Here is an 18,246-nt window from a genome sequence, read left to right on the forward strand (position 1 = left end):
CTGTATTCTGTAAAGAAAGAGGGTGAATAAGACATTCTCACTCTCAAGAAGTTTGGAGTTCAGCATGTTGCTGTACTCATCTCTTCTGACAGGTGAGGGGAACAAAGCCTTAGCAAAAAAAGAACTTGCCCTACATCCTACCAAAAGGCAGTGATCAGTTGGAATTAAAGTAATTCTGTTTAGTCCTTGCCTTTAGACGCACTGCATTTTGGTGTATGCAAGGCTCTTGAGGCAGCATTAAGCACTCTGATACACTTGTCACCTTATTAGAGTTGAAAATGAATATCCTTTTTTGTTAATTTTTTTAGGGGCTCCTGGGTGGCTCAGTGGGTTAGGCCTCTGCCTTCAGCTTAGGTCATGATCTCAGGGTCCTGGGATTGAGCCCCACATTGGGCTCTCTGCTCAGCAGAGAGCCTGCTTCCCCCTCTCTCTCTGCCTGCCTCTCTGCCTACTTGTGATCTCTGTCAAATAAATAAAATCTTTAAAATAATAATAATTTATTTAAAAATTTTTATTTGAGTGAAAGATCGTGAGCAGGGGTAGGGAAAAGCAGACTCTCCTCTGAGCAAGGAGCCCCATGCAAGGTTTGATCCCAGGACCCTGGGATCATGACCTGAACTGAAGGCAGACACTTAACCTACTGAGCCACTCAGGAGCCCTTAGAATGGTATTCCTTATAGGAGCTTAAAGGTCCTTATCTTTGGTGTGTGGGGAGAAGGGAGGATGAAATTTAAATGAAATGAAGTATTTAACACCAGTGATCATTCCCACCCTCAGGGCTTTCTGAGTATGTGTTTCTAATAGGGCAAATGACATCCCTGAGCAAAGGTAGAAAATGGGACTGAGAGTCATCAGAGCCATTTGAATTAATGGACCTTAACTCTCCTTGAGTCTAAATAGAAGTTTTAATGAGAGTATTTTAAATCCTTCTAGTGTGCCTCCATTCTGGATGTTAAGATAGACATTATGGGATAGAGGTCTTGCAAGAAGCCATTCAGCTGTGTGTGGCCTTTCCTGGCACCATCCTGGGACAAATTCATGCTTGTTCTTTGCCGGTGGGCAAGGGCTGTTTCTGTACAGTTGAGTTGCCAAGGGCAATTATCTAAATTTCTTGGCTCAAAAAAAGAAGGCTGTTTTAGCAAGAAATAAGTTATATTAAGTCAGTATGATCCATTGAACAAAGAATTGGGCTATGAACTCAGAGACTGGCGTGTAGCACACTAATTAGGTGTTGCCTCATAACCTTTGATCAGTCGCTTCTCTGCTTATGCTGTTGCATGAATTATGAAATGGGCATGAAGTTTGCCTCTTACCCATTTGAAATCTTTTTTGAATGAATAGAGAGTCTAATATTGCAGAAATGGCAGGTAAAGTTAGTGATTTTTCTAAGGGGCAGATATTTCTAAGAGATGGTAGGAAAGAGGAAATTAACATTATCCCATCCAGCCGTGTACCAGGCATTTATATGTATTTTCTAATTTAATTCCCGTAATGGTCATACAAGGTAGATATATTATACCCTTCCTTTTACAGGTGAGGAAAACAAGACTCAGAGAAGCTAAGTTTTACGCGTCAGGTCACACAGCTAGTAAGAGACAGGGATCTGAATCTTGGTCAGTCTGTCTTCAAAACCAGTGTCCTCTTCTGTTGCATCATGCTGCTACAGAGGATTCACTTCTTATTTATTCATTTAAAAAGATCAAAGAGTCTTACAGAGACTCTAGGGTAAAGACAAGGAAAATGTAAATGTGATTGCATGTTGTAGGAGGCAATAGCAGAAAATAGCATTATCAGATTGACATCTGGTCCAGTCCTTGAGGCGAGCATCGAGCACAAGCAGGACTGCTTGAGTGCATGTTGTTAGCAGAGGTTAATGGGTGTGTGGGCCTCTTAATGCGCTATGTGGCTTACGTTGCCCTGACCATTGGTACCTTGGGCAGCTAACCTGTCACCTCTTTGTAGGGGAAAGCCCACAGCTTGAAGCCAAGTGTCCAGGAGAAGCTGGTGGGCAGCCCAGTTCGCTCGTCTGAGGATGTAAGCCAGCGAGTCTATCTCTACGAGGGACTCCTAGGTGAGACACAGACTGGGAAGGCCTCTTGCACTGGAAGGAAGCTGGACTCAGCTGGGGAAGAGGGTAGCGCTGAACATGTAGCTGCTTAGCTCTGGGCTGATCTCAGTGCTGATGTTTGAGGGTGTGTTTATATCTGCAGAAGGTGACTTATTGGGTCTGGAAAAGGCAGTAGGTGAACATTGGAAGAGACTAGATTTTGGTTTTAATCAACAGCCTCTGTCTTTCTGTCTGTCTGTCTTTCCTTTCTTGCAACCATGGTTCTTCCTGCTCACAAATTGGCAGGAAGGGACAAAGGATCGATGTGGGACCAGTTAGAGGATGCGGCTATGGAGACCTTTTCTATAAGTAACCACCTTTCTTTGTGTGCTGTGTTCATCCCTCCTCCTTGGGAGGGGCTGGGCCTCACTTGGAGGAGCTGGGGCTGGTGGCAGGAATGTTAGTTCTTGGGTGGAGAGGCTTACATTTGCTTTGTCCTAGAATTTGTCCCTTTTTTCTAGAGCTTACTCTTTCCTTTGGTTTGGCAGCTGTATTCTTTATATGTTAAATAAGCCCCTAGAAAGATTCTGTTCCACACAGGCAAAGAACGTTCTACTTTATGGGACCAAATGCAGTTCTGGGAAGACGCGTTCTTAGATGCTGTGATGTTGGAGAGAGAAGGAATGGGTATGGACCAGGGTCCCCAGGAAATGATTGACAGGTATGAGACTTAGTGAATGCTTGAAAAATGCAAATTCAGCCTCTTCCAAGTTAGTTCTGTGGTCTCCTGCCTAAGAGCTGACTTCTCTGGTCTCCTGCTCAGGTACCTGTCCCTGGGAGAACATGACCGGAAGCGCCTAGAGGATGATGAAGATCGATTGCTGGCCACGCTTTTGCACAACCTCATCTCCTACATGCTACTGATGAAGGTAATGTCGACTTTGCTTGTGCCCAGCTACTGCTGATGCTGGAAGGACAAGCCCTGTTCCTATGACCTAAATTCTGGGGCAGTTGGGAAGCTGTCAGAGCATCTTACTAGGTCTCTCTTCCTGATTGAAAGTGTGAGGTCTCGGGGAGCCTGGGTTGCTCAGTCGTTAAGCCGTTAAGCATCTGCTTTCGGCTCAGGTCATGATCCCAGAGTCCTGGGATTGAGCCGCACATCAGGCTCCCTGCTCAGCTGGAAGCCTGCTCCTCCCTCTCCAGCTCCCCTACTTGTGTTCCCTCTCTCGCTATCTCTCTCTGTCATAAATAAATAAAAATTTTTTTAAACTTTTTTTTTAAGATTTTTTTTTTTTTTTTTTGGACAGGTAGATCACAAGTAGGCAGAGAGACTGGCAGAGAGAGAGAGAGGAGGAAGCAGGCTCCCTGCCGAGCAGAGAGCCTGATGTGGGGCTCGATCCCAGGACCCTGGGATCATGACCTGACCTGAAGGCAGAGGTTTTAACCCACTGAGACACCCAGGAGCCCCAATAAATAAAATCTTAAAAAGAAAAAAAAAAGGAAAGCAAAGAAAAAGAAAATGTGAGGTCGCTACAGCTCACACATACTGTTTGTCTAAAGCTGCCAGGCTGTTGTACTGAGGAATGTTGTAAAGATGATTGGTGATTCCATTCCGTTTGTTCATTTTGAATTTTATTTTTTTATTTATATATTTATTTTTAAAATATTTTATTTATTTATTTGACAGAGAGAGAGAGAGATCACAAGCAGGTAGAGAGACAGAGAGAGGGGGAAGCAGGCTCCCCACTGAGCAGAGAGCCCGATGCGGGGCTCGATCGGAGGACCCTGGGATCATGACCTGAGCCGAAGGCAGAGACTTTAACCAACTGAGCCACCCAGGCGCCCCTTATTTTCTTATTTAAAAAGATTTTTTGGAACGCTCCTGGGTGGCTCAGTCAGTTAAGTGTCTGCCTTCAGCTCAGGTCATGATCCTGGAGTCCTAGGATCGAGCCTCACTTTGGGCTCCCTGCTCAGCAAGGGGGCTGCTTCTCCCTCTGCCCCTCACCTTGCTTGTGCTCTCTCTAGCTCTTTCTCTCTCTCAAATAAATAAATAAAATATTTTTTAAAAATAAATAAAAAATAAATAATAAATTTTTAAGTAATCTCTGTGCCTAGCATGGGACTGGGACTCACAGGCCCAAGATTAAGAGTGGAACACTTGGGAGGTCTGGGTCTCACGGTCAGTTGAGCATCCAACTCTTGGTTTCAGCTCAGGTGATTGTGGGGTTGTGGGATCGTGCCCTGTGTCTGATTCTGCACTCAGCTTGGAGTCTGCGTGGGACTTTCTCCCTCTCCCTCTCCCCCTCACCACCTCTTTCTCTCTCTCTCAAACAGGGACACCTGGGTGGCACTGTCAGTTGAGCGTCTGACTCTTGGTTTTGGCTCAGGTCGTGATCCTCAGGGTCATGGGATCGAGTCCCACATCGCGCTCCCCACTCAGTGGAAGTCTGCTTCTGTCCCTTTCTCTCTCCCTCTGCCCACCTTCCCCCACCCCGGCCCCACTCACACATGCTTGTGTGCTCCTTCTCAAAAATAAATGAATACATCTTTAAAATAAATAAATAAATAACTCTTTTTAAAAAGAGAGTTGTACACTCTACCAAGTGAGCCAGCCAAGCACCCTGTTTATTTTGAGTTTTATTTTCATTTTTTATTTATTTTTAAAGATTTTATTTATTTATGTGAGCAGAGGGAGAGGGCATGAGCAGGGGCAGAGGGAGAAGGAGACTCCCCACCGAGCAGGGAGCCTGACATGGGGCTCAATCCCAGGACCCTGGGATCATGACCTAAGCTGAAGGCAGACGCTTAACCGACTGAGCCACCCAGGCACCCCCTATTTTGAATTTTAAATGGGCTTCCTTTGCTAAGTAGTTTTAGGATGCCAGTAGAACTCCGTACAGAATACAATGAATTTAAAAAATAGTTTCTAAAATCTTAGGATAGTCAGAATTCCATTTTTCAGCACTAGCCCTTTATCATCCAGATTTTTCCATAGGTGTAAAAAGAGCTATTCGTTAAAAATTAATGGCAAGTTCTGGGTTGACTCGGTTGTACTTGTTATAGCTGTGGAAGAACTATGTTACCAAATAGAAGAGTCCTGCTTTGAAAGGGAAGCATAAGTTTGGGGTTGATGGGTAGAAGAGAGTTGTTTTGAGAGTGAGTCCCTGGGTTTCTTCTGTTTCTCCCAGCCTCTCTAAACATGCAGGGTTTAGTTGATCCGACACAGAAAACACCTGACAGGCTGACTTAGTTTGTTTCATCTCTCTTCTCTGGTGAACTCCAGGGGTCCCGGTGAACTCTGGTTGGGAAAGGGTGGTGATCCTGAACCCCGGGAACATGTCTCTGCTACAGCCGAGCCAGAATGTTGCTCCTCTAAAGTCTCGTTTCTGAACTGTACTCCAAGGAGTCCCAGGGGTTCTTACGGCCCTGTCAGGGCTCAGTGTTACAGTTGGGGATAGGGAGGAAGTGTCTCCTTGAACCCCAGTCCATTTGAACCAGACCTGCTCTAAAAGCTACTTATCTATAGCAGCCACCCTGGGACAGCCAGGGTTTTCCTTCCCAGCCTGTTGGCAGAACAGTTGAATGTTTTCTCTCATATTCAGTGATGTAGACTCAGAATTGTCTCACATGGTAGGGAATTTGCTCGTACATTCCCCTCTGTGTCATGTCTATGTCTGTGTCATGACATGTCTATGTCAGTTGCAAGGAGAGCAGAGCCCTCATTAAGATCCCATTCGGCTTCGCAGGTAAATAAAAATGACATCCGGAAGAAGGTGAGGCGCCTAATGGGAAAGTCACATATTGGGCTTGTGTACAGCCAGCAAATCAACGAAGTGCTTGATCAGCTGGCGAACCTGGTAAGCATGCCTGGGCCGTCCCCTAGGCTCCCCTCCCATTGGCACTTGTCACCTTCCAGGCTGGGGCCTTGTCACCTAATGCAGAGGCTTCCCCACGGGTCATTTGTTGGCGTCTATATTTTTAAGATCCCCAGTTTTGAAAATAGGGCTTTGAGTCTAGATGAGGCGTTAGTCCCTCTGTTCTGTGACAGGATTCTCTGTACTGAACCATCTTGCTGCAGCCATTTCTGCATGTGGTCTGTGGACTCCTAAGGATCCATGAGCCGAAAACTATTTTCATAATAGTACTAAAATCTTTGCCTTTTTGCCCTGGGTTGACATTTGCACTGATGGTACAAAAGCAGTGATGGCTAAAACTGCTGGTAACCTTCACACAGTGAAGGCAGTGGCACTAAGCCGTGCTGGGAGCCATTGGAGGGGAGGGGGCACTCTCAGTTTAAAAAAGAGAAAGAAAAATAGTTGCACTTATGAATGTTCTCGATGAAAGCATTCAAATCATTAATTTTACCAATCTGATCATTGATGATACATCTTTTTAATATTTTATGTGACCAAATGAGAAATAAACAGGAAGTATTGTGCTGCAGAGCAAAATATGATTGTTTCAAGAAAAAGTGATCGTAACAGTTTGAGTTGCAAGGTGAACTGCCAGCTTCGTTCATGGGACATAATTTTCACTAGGAGGATTGACTAACTTTGGTTGTTCGGAGTTGGGTATTTATTTGGCAGACTTGTAAGCTTGAAGCTTCCTGATATTTAAAGGCTTTTGTGACAAGATTGATGATATTAATCAGTGTGATTTTTTGATACTCTCTAATGAAATGTGTCAATATTTAGAAGAGCTACATTACTCCTTAAACCCATAGTTCTGAAAGGCCATCGTGTGGTGTTACAAATTCAAGTGTGAGTAAAGATACCATCAAAATGCAAGGTAGACAAAAGGATTTCATGCCACAAAGTACAAAATGTTCATTGATGGGTTTTCAGATTTCATATTGCAACAATGACAAACTGTTACTTCTCAAGTTTTGTTATAATTACCAAAGAAAAATAATCATATTTATCCAGAAAAGCTATTAAAACACTCCTCCCTTTTCCAAATATATGTCTGTGAGACCAGATTTTCTTTACATACCTCAACCAAACCAACATAACACAGTGGACTGAATGCAGAAGCAGAAATGAGAATCCAGATATTTTTAAAAAACAAACATGTGCAAAAATGTGGAGGAGTGCCAGTCTTCTCATTTTTTTTTTTGCTTGTTTTGGGAAATATGTTATTTTAAAAAATTACTTATATTACCATGTAATGGGTGTATTATTAGAATTCTTAATGACTTCAAAATTAATATTTACTTTTTTCAGTTTTAATTTCTAATATGGTAAATATCTATAAATATAACTCACAGAAACCTAAGCTCTCCAGAGTCATGAATAATATTTAAGAGGTATGGGAGTCCCAAGGCCAAAAAGTTTGAGAACGCATCGCTCGTGGCCTGTGGCCAGTAGATGGCACTGTGCTAAGTAAGCTGATAGGAATTTACTTGCTGGAGTGGGGGATGGGGGCGGAATTCTTGGCCCAGAGAGCTCTGTGAGAGAGATTTACCGATGTCCTTAACAGATCTCTCTTTCCTCAGAATGGACGTGATCTCGCTATCCGGTCCAGTGGCAGCCGGCACATGAAGAAGCAGACATTTGTGGTACATGCAGGGACAGACACAAATGGAGATATCTTCTTCATGGAGGTAAATGTTCATATGTCTCACAGGAACATTTGAGAGTCACAGGGAACTCCTAGACCGGATACCGGAATATTTCTCCCACTTAATCTCATTCATCTTCATGATCCACTTATCATTACATCGTCAGGCTCTTATGCAAGTAATATAATGGATAATTCACCATCATTTCTTTTACATATGTGTTGAATAGATGATGTAGTCACATTGTCCGTAAGTCAGGACAACTTGAAACGGTAGGCATTAGAAGTCTCGCTCTCTTTCCTATCCCTTTCCTCTCAATTTCCCCTCCCCTTCACCACTTCCTTCTGTAGGTAACCACTTCTGTGGTTTCCTTTTTATCTTTCAGTGGTATTTTATACAAACACACAAAAAATATAAAGTTAAGTTCCTTTTCTTTTTTCTCACAGAAAGGTAGCATATCATATCCACTGATCGGTACCTTGCTTTTCTCATTGAGCATATCCTGAAGATCTCGATGTCAGTACAAAAAGAGAGTTCTTTTTTTTTTTTCTTTTGATTGAAGAAGAGTTGACGTACAATGTTGAATTAGTTTCAAGTGTACAGCATAGTGATTTGGCTATTCTGTACATTGTGTAGTGCTCACCATGATAAGTGTGGTCCCCATCTGTCACCATACGTCACAATGATATCATCCGCTGTATTCCCTGTGGCTCTCATTCTTTTTACTGCTGTGTCGTGTTCCATGGTGTGGTTGTACCATAGTTGAGTCACCGGTCAATACATACATGCCCTTGGTTTTCTTCACGTCCGTGCTGTCGCTCACCGTCCTGCTGTGCGTGAGGCCGAGCCTGCTTCCCTCCACACATGCACAGGCGCTGGAAGAGCTCGCAGAGGCTGTCACCGCACCAAAGGGAAAAATGCATAGATGGCTTTGGCTGATAGGACTCTGAAGTAGCTCTTAACATATAACAGTTCCCCTCCCACTCTGCCATTTCTTTCATTGAAGAAATGTGCCACACGGAGTACCTCACGTTCTAGACTTTTTGCTGGTTGCATCTCTTTGTTGTTAATACGCTTCTTCATCACTGGTATTTTTTATAAACACTAGTAGTTCAATCTAGGGGTTGGATGAGTTTCAGATTCAGTATTTTGGCAAGAATACTTCATGGGTAGTGTGTATATTGCCTGTTGCCCCATTTGCTCACCTCTCTTCGCGATCATGGGTGTAGATATGGGCCGCCTGACCTGTTCCCTGTGAAGTTCCTCATCAGTCCTTTGAGTCTGCCTATGGGTTTTTGCCATGCAGAATTGTTTTACTTTTTTTTTTAACCCTCCCTCCAGCCCTTGGCAGAATCTTTTTACTTTTATGTAGTTGAATTAGTCTTTTTTTCTTTTAATAGCTTCGGATTTTGAGTCATAGGTAGAAAAACCCTTCCTTATTCCAAGATTGTAAAGGAAACTGGCTATGGTTTCTTTATTTCTAATTCTAGAATTAATTTTTAATTTTTAATTCTTAAATACCAGGTATTTTAAATTCTAAAATGAATGAAGGAACCAAGTATAACTCCTATATAAAGTAGTAAAATTAAATAATTTTACAAGTATTCTGTTTCCTTTTGGTTTAGTTGAGTTTGATTTTCACACCTACAGCTTTCTGAATGAGTGGTTTATCAAGCATGGGGCAGGCGTTTTGCCCAGAAGCAGACACATGCGTGTTGGTGTAGCTGAGAAGAGTTCATGTCACTGTGAAGTTTTAGAATTTGGTTAGGTGTCTCCTCGAGCCGAGGACTAGCAGGATATCTGCACCATAAGGAGGTGGCAGCTGATTCTCACCCTTTCCTTTTATTTTATTATTATTTTTTTAAAGATTTTATTTATTTGACAGAGAGACACAGTGATAGAGGGAACACAAGCAGGGGGGTCGGAGAGGGAGAAGCAGTCTTCCCACTGAGCAGGGAGCCTGACACGGGGCTCCATCCCGGGACCCTGGGATTATGACCTGAGCCAAAACCAAGAGTCGGATGCTCAACCAGCTGAGCCCCCCAGGTGCCCCTCACATGAGAATTTCTATAGACTTCTTAATATTATAGATTCTTAATGTGAAATTTCTGGATCAAGCTTATACAGATTTAAAATTTTTATAGATTCTGCCAAACACAATCCCAAAGACTATACCAGTTTATATCTCCACCAGCAGCATAGATGAGTCAGGTACATTGTTACTGTCATCTCTCTAGCCTAGAAATTGTATGTCCTAGTACCTGTCCTGCCCCTCTCCTTTACATGGTGTTCTTAAAGGGTTATGGAAAGGGGGGTAGTAGTCTTCATTTTTCACCTGGAGAAAACTAGAATCAGACTAGGACTAGATTTCTAGTTTCTACTCAGCTATTATATGACCTTATTCTTCATAAGGCTTTTAGAGCCTCTGTAACTTCTACATAGTAGACTAAAACCCAGTAGTTTTGCGTATTCCTTTTTCATTCACTTTAAATTATGGAGCACATACTATAGGCCAAGATACTGTGGGTATGTGGTTGTAACAATGAGTAAGCGAGACATGGTTTCTGTTGCCCGTATGGGATTGACAAGCCATTGGGGAAGTCAGCTAAGGAAACGAAGTGTCATGAAGTATGATGAGCGTTATGGGAGAAGATGCACGGGGGCAGGCAGTGTGGGAATACATAGCAGAGGATCTAGGAGTAGTGGATGGCCCCTTGGAAATGACCTTGGAGCTTAGACTTAAAAGAAGTATGAATTCCCAGCTGGAGTCGGGGAGGGGGACAGTTCCAGGGGTATTTGAGGTGAAATGGACAGAACTCAGTGTAGTGAGAAGGAAAAAAGGAGTCTCACGTCACTCCTTCATTTTTGGCTTGGCCCGCTGGGCGAACAGCGACAGCGAACTCAGAAGGAGGCTCTGCCCAATACTAAAGCTGACTTCCGAACTTCCGATTTGGGCGTGACAAGATCCAGGTGCTGCCCGCGAGCTGCCCAGATGGGGTCAGGAGCTCGGGAAAATGGGTCCCCGTGTGGAGAAAGATCTGAGAACCATCGATGGGGTTGTAATAATCATTGTTCCTTCTTTATATTATAATTATAATGTTATAGCATCTAATTAGAGGGACTTCCTGTGTGCCCAGCTTTGTCCAAAGAATTCTATGCATATTGACTTATTTCATCTCCATATGAGGAAATGCAGACGCGGCCAGCTCGTCCAGGGTGACCCAGCTAAGTAACGGGAAGCAGGGAACCTAACGCAGTCTGCTCTGAGAGGGAGAGTGTTGAATAAGAAGAGAATGTGAAGGGGGCACCTGGGTGGCTCAGTCAGTCGAGCATCTGTCTGACTCTTGATTTTGGCTCGAGTCATGAGATCGAGCTGCACATCAGGCTCCACGCCAGATGTGGAGCTTGTTTAAGATTCTCTCCCTTTCCCTCTGCCCCTCCCCGCCCTGACTCACGCTCAGTTGCATGCACGGATACACACTCTCTCTCTCAAAATAAATTAATTAGTTAATTAAAAAGGACTTAGAATATTAAAAAGAGAATGTGAAGGAGAAGTTTGCCTTTTAATTTATACCTCCCTATATTATATTTTTTGCAATAAGCATTGCCCGTGCGTCACTTACGTGATTAATTATTTAAAAGATTTGTGCAGAACTAGAGCTAAACCAGTATTAGAAAATCATTGGTTCCCTTTTTCCCTCCTTGCTTAAGCCTGCCATAGTCTCCTGCCTTTGCGCGTCCACAGAGATCATTCCTAAGGGTGGCACGTGGCGGCATGAGATCCTCTTAAGTTGAGAGCATAGAAGAGGTGACAGACGTGGGTTGAAGTGGAAGTTGAAGCACCGATTGCGCCTCCTTCCCTGCCCACAGGCTCCTCTCCATGATTCCTTTTGTTTCAGTAACCTTTCTAGCGGACAGTACATCTGGCAGGTCAATATCTGTGTCCCCGCAAAGGAAGACGGTAAGCGGGAGGCCGAGAAGCTGACCGTGGGGTTGCTTCCAGGACCAGCCGTCCTATCCTTTTCCCCCGGGAGACAGGGCCGTGCAGCCTGGACTGACAGAGAGTCCAGGCGACAAGGCCCGCTGAGGCTCCCTCTGGCCTCCGCAGGTGTGCGATGACTGCGTGGTCCTGCGGAGTAACATTGGGACGGTGTACGAGCGCTGGTGGTATGAGAAGCTCATCAACATGACCTACTGCCCCAAGACTAAGGTGCTGTGCCTGTGGCGCAGAAATGGCTCTGAGACTCAGCTCAACAAGTTCTATACCAAGAAGGTACCCAGGAGCTCCGTCCGGGCGGGGGTGGGTGCTGAGGGCGAAGCGTTGAGTTTCTTTCAAGGAAGTTAAAATTCGATGATCCATGTTGAGAGCCCCCTTTATGTCCGGCTGTCATGTGGGACACGGCAGGCTGTCTCCGTGGCCTGGCCCTGGCTGACGGTAGAGAGTGGAGCAGGGGGACCCTGGGAGGCCCGGATGACGGGATGTTCTGTCCCCCGTGCCGCAGTGTCGGGAACTGTACTACTGCGTGAAGGACAGCATGGAGAGAGCCGCGGCCCGACAGCAGAGCATCAAACCCGGTGAGAAGACAGTGACTCCCCGAGCAAGGGCCTTCTGCTTGGTTCTGTCCGTCCTGAGGGTCAGAGGCCTAACCAGGAGCTTAGGCCCGGGGTCCCCGCCCCAGTTAGCTGACGACCTCCTCCCCCACCGCAGGCCCTGAACTGGGTGGCGAGTTCCCTGTGCAGGACATGAAGACTGGTGAGGGCGGCTTGCTGCAGGTCACCCTAGAAGGGATCAATCTCAAGTTCATGCACAGCCAGGTAGGTGGGAGGGGCAGCAGCGGCTGCCTGGCCCTGTTCTTCCATCCACAGAAAGGCTCAGTGTCCAGGTCCCAGTGCTTTCCCAGTGAGCCTCTGGGCCTTCGGGGCTAGTGGGAGGATGGGAGCAGCTGGACCAGAGAAAGAAATCAGAGGGAGGGCGCAGTGACGTTGGCCACCACCCGGAAGGTGCAGGAGGAGCCTCCGTGGGAGGCGGGGAAAGAGAGGGAGCCTTGGTGGCTAGGCTGCCTCCGTCCATTAGACCCAGCGCAGTGTGAGTGGGAGCGTCTCACTTGGCCCTTCTTCGCAGTGTCTGCCTTCCCTTGTTCCCAGGGTGTGCTTCTGCTTGGTGGTTTTGCTTTGAGAGTCTAGACCAGCTGATCTCCTCACGTGTTTCTGGTGTGCACGAAGCTTGTGTGCGCGTGCGTGTGCGTGTGTGGAGCTCGTGTCTGTCTTACCTGGAGTATGTGTGTTTGCCTATTTCTCCCGCTGATTCTTCTTCCTATTCTTTCCATTCCTCTGAGTGTCCCCACTCTGTCCCCTGCTCCACAGGCCCCATTCCCCTTCTTTTGGCTGGGGAGCACTTCAGAGTCCATCTTTCTCTCATTGTGATCCCACCATAGGAGCTGACTTTTTTTTTTTTCTCTTGGTCTTTTAACACAGTGTTACTTTTTCTCTCAGTGGACAGTCCTTAAGCTAATTCCTTTCTGAGGCCAGCACGTCATCCCAGGTCCGTTCCCAGTTTGACTCTTCACACAAGTGCCTTCCCTACCCCTTCCCTGACATCCTGGTTCCTCCCCTTGAGGCTGTGAGCCAGGTCTGAGTGTGTGAGCACCACAGCCCCGGGGCCAGGCCGCACACCCTCGGGGGAGGTGGCCCTCTGGACTCCGTGGCTTTCTTCCTCCCCTTGCCATTGTAGTTTCTTTCAGGAACCCAAGCGGGCAGCTTTGGTGTGGTGGGAAACAGCTGCTCAGGCAGTCTATTTCCAGCAGTATATTTCCTGCCTGTGACTTTAGTATGTTAAATAGCATACCTGAGACCTTAGGGTCAGCCCGGGGAGAGATTTAGTGAAGTTCTTTCCTGGAGCACGAAGGTGCCGGCACTTCTTGGGGAACAGGCTTCTGACCGCCTTGTAGGGCTGTGGCTTCCCCTGATGCCTCACCTTCCGAAGAGGAGGTCTTGTTAAACAGCGGCCAGCCCTCTTCTGGGTCCCCCCGCCTGGACCGGCCCAGTGTCTAACCAGTCCATGGATAGGTACAAGCCGCTGGTCTGTAGTTTAAGGCTTTGCCCTAGAAGAGAGATCCTGCCGAGAGGGGGAGTCAGGCCCTGACTGATCACAGGAGAACGGCCGTGGGGTCCGTTGGAGTTGAGGACGCATTGGCCTCTGGTGAAGTCCTCCAGGGCGGGGTCACAAACGGATCTTCCGGGTCAGGATGTGCTTGGACTCAGAGTCCAGCTTCGTTACTCGTGGGCAGATAGATTGCCTGATCCTGTGTCCTCCTCTGTAAAACGAGGGTCGTGCTGCACACTGGGCCACATGGATGTGAGGCTCGCAGATAGGATTGTAGAACTCGCAGTCGGTGCTCCCAAGCGATAGCCGTTATTCTCTCGCCGCGTACCTCTTGGGAGAGCCTGGATTTTGTTTCAAGGACGATATCAACACCTCCCACCCCAAGGACAGTCCGAGGGGAGCTTTGCGCCCGTGCCAGCCCTCTGCGCCGGAGGAGGATGCATGGAAGGGTAGAGAGCTGATGGGCTGACGGGGGAGACCCCCGGGGCACCGTGTCCTCCAGGCGCTGCCCTGGGCAGAGGGTATGGGCGGGCAGCCCAGGACAGCAGAGGGGCCTTCGGGTGGGGTCTGACCATTAAAACTAACGCCTTCATTTCTCTCCCATGCTTTCTCCTCCGGCCAGGAGCGGAAGGTACATGCCCTTTCTGCTGTCTTCGCTTCTTAGCGCTTTGAGTTGTGTGTGTGTGGATTCTGCGGCCCTCCCTCTGGGAACTAGGTCTTCTGTGCGGGGAGCGGGGCTGTAGCTGGGGGAGCGGGCAGCCGTGGGCAGGGGGAGAGCCTCCGGGCCTGACCCCGCCCTCCCTCCCTCTCTTGCAGGTTTTCATAGAGCTGAATCACATTAAAAAGTGCAATACAGTCCGAGGCGTCTTTGTCCTGGAGGAATTTGGTAATTACACTATTTTGCTCTTAGGTCTGGACTCACATGGCAGTAACTCAAACCTCGGCGCTCCAGAGGAGGGACTAGAGGCAGAGAGAAGAAGCGCCTCTGCAGAGAGGTCAGGAGGCTTAGGAGTGACAGGGAAACAAAGGGAAGCCTCGAGGTGCCAGGGAAGGAGGAAGAAAGAAGAGAGAGACGGTGGCTGCTAGGGAAGGGGTCGCAGAAGAGCAAGTGGCCTTAGATGGGTTTAGAGCTCAGAGACGCTCCGGTGGAGGCTCCGTGAGCGGGCGCCCCCCCCTTCTCGGCCAGCTGGTGGTCAGAAAGTTCTGGGGCAGAGCAGACGGGCAGTTTTCAAGCTCTGCTGTGTTCATGTCGCCTGCTGAGCTCCTCCTAGCAGCCCAGGGCTCCCTCTAGCCACCCCAGTGCCCCCCTGGCATCCACCTGGCCTCCATGCTGGAGGAGGGACATGTGGGGGCCGGGCAGCCACTCTAGAGGGCAGGGAAGCCCCATGGGCCTCCGAGGCAGGCAGGGCAGCTGTCGCCGGAGGCTGGGAGCCGGCCTCCCCGCAGCCAGGTGCTGCCGCTGAGCGGTGGGGTAGTGGGTTCTCACCCTGGGGCTTTGAGTTCCTGCTGTGTTTGTGCTTCATTCTTTTGTGCCCCTCATCGCTGCTATGAAAACCTTCGTTCTCCAGCAGGTAAAGTGACCTCGGCTCGTGCTGCCTCCCGCAGGACCCTGCCTGGGCCCCGCTGTGGGTGGGATGGGCTCCCTTCAAGCAGACCAGCTGCTCACTGGCCAGTTTGTCCCATCCCTTTTCTCCCCACCCTCTTCCTCCCAGCCTCCCCTTTCCCCCCTTGTGCTGGCTCACTGGTTCTGAGTTTTCTCCCCTGTGTGCTCCCTTCCCTCTTCTGCCAGAGAGATGTTTGGGGGAATCTTTCAACTCAGGAGAAGGACCCAGGCTTCTTGCTCTACCTATGATGAGTTTACCCCCTGGTAACCCTGGGTCCCCCCAAGTCCTACCTCCCAGGGTCAGTAAAAAGGTGTGGCCAACTCTCATCCTACCTTTTCTGGCCCCCAGGGGGATGCCACGCCCCTCTGCTCCCATCTCCAGGGGCCATCAGGATGGCTGAGCCCCATGGGCCCTTCCTCCTTCCTCTGGCCAAGCAGAACCCCTGCATGGCTGAGGCAGGGGTGACTTAGTCTTGCATTCTGGGCTGTGGACATGTGTGTATTTTGCCTGATGGTCCTTGTCACCTCCCTCCCCGGGTGCTGTACTCGCCTGTCTTCTGCTCGGTGTGTCTGCTCCAGAGCCCTCTGACGCTCTCCCTCACACAGGCAGGCCTGGGCCTCTCCTGCCACTCAGGGAAGGACGCTTACAAGTCTGCTGGGTGTTAGTGTCATGCCACTTCTCCATCCAGCCTCAGGATGCTCTGTGTAGGGGCTGGGAGTACAGGGAACCATGCTTAACACAAACAGAGTGTCGGGCTGGTAATGGGGAGGAGTTCTCGGGCATCTCAGGTGATGGCACAGGCTAGAGACGACTCTCTTCACCCGGCCGACACGGGGGGGACACCCCACAGCAGCTCCTCGGGGCCGTGGTGAAAGGCCAGCCTGCTCCCATGCTGAGGCTCTCACAGAAGTGGCTAGAGTCGCAGCCATCGAGCAGGGAGCCACAACAGAGCGCACAGGCCTGGCCGAGGAGTCTGGGGCCATGTCCTCTCACCTGGCAGCGGCTGGGCAGGAGCAGTCAGAGCAGAAGCCGCTGCAGCCACTGGGACAGGCCACCGTGGGAAAGGGGACCCCGGTGCCGGGCGCTGCCGCCTGGGGGATCCTGGCACTATCGCTCTTAGTTTTGAACTTTCTGTTTTGTCTCTTGCCCGTCCGGTTTTAGTTCCTGAAATTAAAGAAGTGGTGAGCCACAAGTACAAGACACCAATGGTGAGTGTGCCCCCCAAGTCCGGCAGGCCGGTCTGCGCAGGGCTCCCTGGGGACCTTCCCACAGGAGTGGGGCGGGCCCGCCGAGGGCACAGGGGCAGGCCGACTAGGGATGGCTGGAGAGCTGAGCTTGGTCTAGATGCCGCAGGTTCAGCTGAAGCCAAAACAAGTCTTCAGCCCTGGGAGAGACCCACGCACACAGATGCCCTGTCCCACCGGCCAGCCGTGAGGGCAGTTTCCTGCTGGGCACATCTCCCCACGTGGTGATGTCGGAGTCTCAGGAATCTGATCGGTCTGGTTTTCCTCTCCCCTCTAGGCCCATGAGATCTGCTACTCTGTGTTGTGTCTCTTCTCGTACGTGGCTGCAGTCCGCAGCAGGGAGGAAGACCTCAGGACCCCGCCCCGGCCCGTCTCGAGCTGATGGGAGGGGTTGAGAGCCCCCCAGTCCAGGGGGTGCCCTTGCGTCTTCTGTTCGCAAGGACACAATGCTGCGCGTGTGTTCTCTGCAGGCCCCTAGCCGTGGCTTAGTTGGTTCACAGTTGTGTGTCTCAGCGTGTCTTAGTGTCTGTCACAGGGCTCCGCTGGTTTCCTCTACCTGCTCCCTCTCCATTCCCAGGAGACCAGTCTACTCTCCCCTCAGGGCTCAAGAGTGATGTCTGTCTGTCTTTTGGGCCAGTGGCTTCTAAGCACTCTGAGTACAGTAGGAGCCCACCATTGCGTGTCCCTGAGAGTCGTGTTGTAGTTCCTCATCCTTGGCATTCTCACCCTCCAGTGCAGCGCTCTGGCTCTCTGTCCTCTGGGATCCGGCATGACTGGGTGCTGGGCGAAGTCCCACTCAGTACCGAGGGAGGGAAGCTTGAGGCCTGTCCGCCCAGACAAGAGGTGGGCAGGGAAAGGCAGGGAGAGTCACGGGGGGGCATAGTGAGTGATAGCCTGCCTCGTCCTTATGCGTTTCCCAGGCTGGTGGCTGCTGCCCGCTGTGGCCCCTGCCAGGCAGGGGGGGCGGCACCGAGGGGCTCCTTTTTGCTGAGCAGCAGTTTCCCTAAGGTCTGCCTTGCCTTTGGCCTGAGAGAGCAGAGTGGTTGGGCTGGGAGAGTCCCAGCGACCACTGGCTACCATGCCCAGGAAGCAGGGTGGAATGGGGCCAAGGTCAGTGTACACAGCCAGTGTCTGCAGGCAGCATCTCCTGGCACTGGGTGTGGGCAAGAGATGATTGTACATAGTTCAGCGCTACATTATTTATAGAAAATGTACAGATGTGTGAATGTGAAATAAATATCCTCAGCTCTCCTTGGGCTCCTGACTGCCTTGTATTTAACGATGCCTCCTCTCGGCCCGGGCCTGAGGAGGTCTGTCCCTGGACTCCAGAAAGGCCCGTCAGGCCTAGAAGGAGAGAGATGAGATCATGCCCCTCCGAGTCCTGATATGTGGAAGCCCCAGCCTCGCACCCCACTGACCCAGCAGGGCCCCTCACTCGGAGAGGTTAGGAGAGGGGCTTCCTGCCCTCTGCCCCCTCGCCCTACAGGGAGTGGCTGTGCTAAGAAGTGGCCACTGGAGAAAGCAGCCATGGCTGTGAAGGAGAACCAATGCTCCCCTGGCCCCTCATGGGCGGGGTCGAGCGGGGCTGTGACTTGGCCAGGGAGTCCCACCGGGCCTGGAGCCCCGGGCTCTGAGCTCTTGGCCAACAGTGCCTTGGGTTGAGTAGAACTCTGACAGGAGCAACCCTA

The 18,246-nt window shown here is 49.5% G+C and overlaps 1 protein-coding gene across 50 annotated transcripts in view; it reads left to right on the forward strand.

The window, feature by feature from the left end:
• Positions 1 to 17,809, forward strand: part of MADD (MAP kinase activating death domain) — a 40,201-nt gene extending 22,392 nt beyond the window's left edge. For 20 of the 50 annotated variants that reach the window (XM_047691825.1, XM_047691826.1, XM_047691827.1 and 17 more), the window contains 12 exons: positions 1,963 to 2,071; positions 2,354 to 2,416; positions 2,648 to 2,768; positions 2,871 to 2,976; positions 5,794 to 5,904; positions 7,542 to 7,649; positions 11,716 to 11,880; positions 12,110 to 12,182; positions 12,316 to 12,422; positions 14,527 to 14,596; positions 16,476 to 16,522; positions 16,836 to 17,809. In XM_047691825.1, the coding sequence (XP_047547781.1) occupies positions 1,963 to 2,071; positions 2,354 to 2,416; positions 2,648 to 2,768; positions 2,871 to 2,976; positions 5,794 to 5,904; positions 7,542 to 7,649; positions 11,716 to 11,880; positions 12,110 to 12,182; positions 12,316 to 12,422; positions 14,527 to 14,596; positions 16,476 to 16,522; positions 16,836 to 16,940 (1,185 nt within the window). In that variant the 3' untranslated portion in view covers positions 16,941 to 17,809. The remainder of the gene's footprint in view (positions 1 to 1,962; positions 2,072 to 2,353; positions 2,417 to 2,647; positions 2,769 to 2,870; positions 2,977 to 5,793; positions 5,905 to 7,541; positions 7,650 to 11,715; positions 11,881 to 12,109; positions 12,183 to 12,315; positions 12,423 to 14,526; positions 14,597 to 16,475; positions 16,523 to 16,835) is intronic. The other 30 variants (XM_047691849.1, XM_047691851.1, XM_047691852.1 and 27 more) reach the window with 3 other exon arrangements.
• The last annotated feature ends 437 nt before the right edge of the window (positions 17,810 to 18,246 follow it).

The sequence above is a fragment of the Lutra lutra genome, chromosome 10 (genome assembly GCF_902655055.1).
Source record: "Lutra lutra chromosome 10, mLutLut1.2, whole genome shotgun sequence".
Lineage (NCBI taxonomy): Eukaryota > Metazoa > Chordata > Mammalia > Carnivora > Mustelidae > Lutra > Lutra lutra.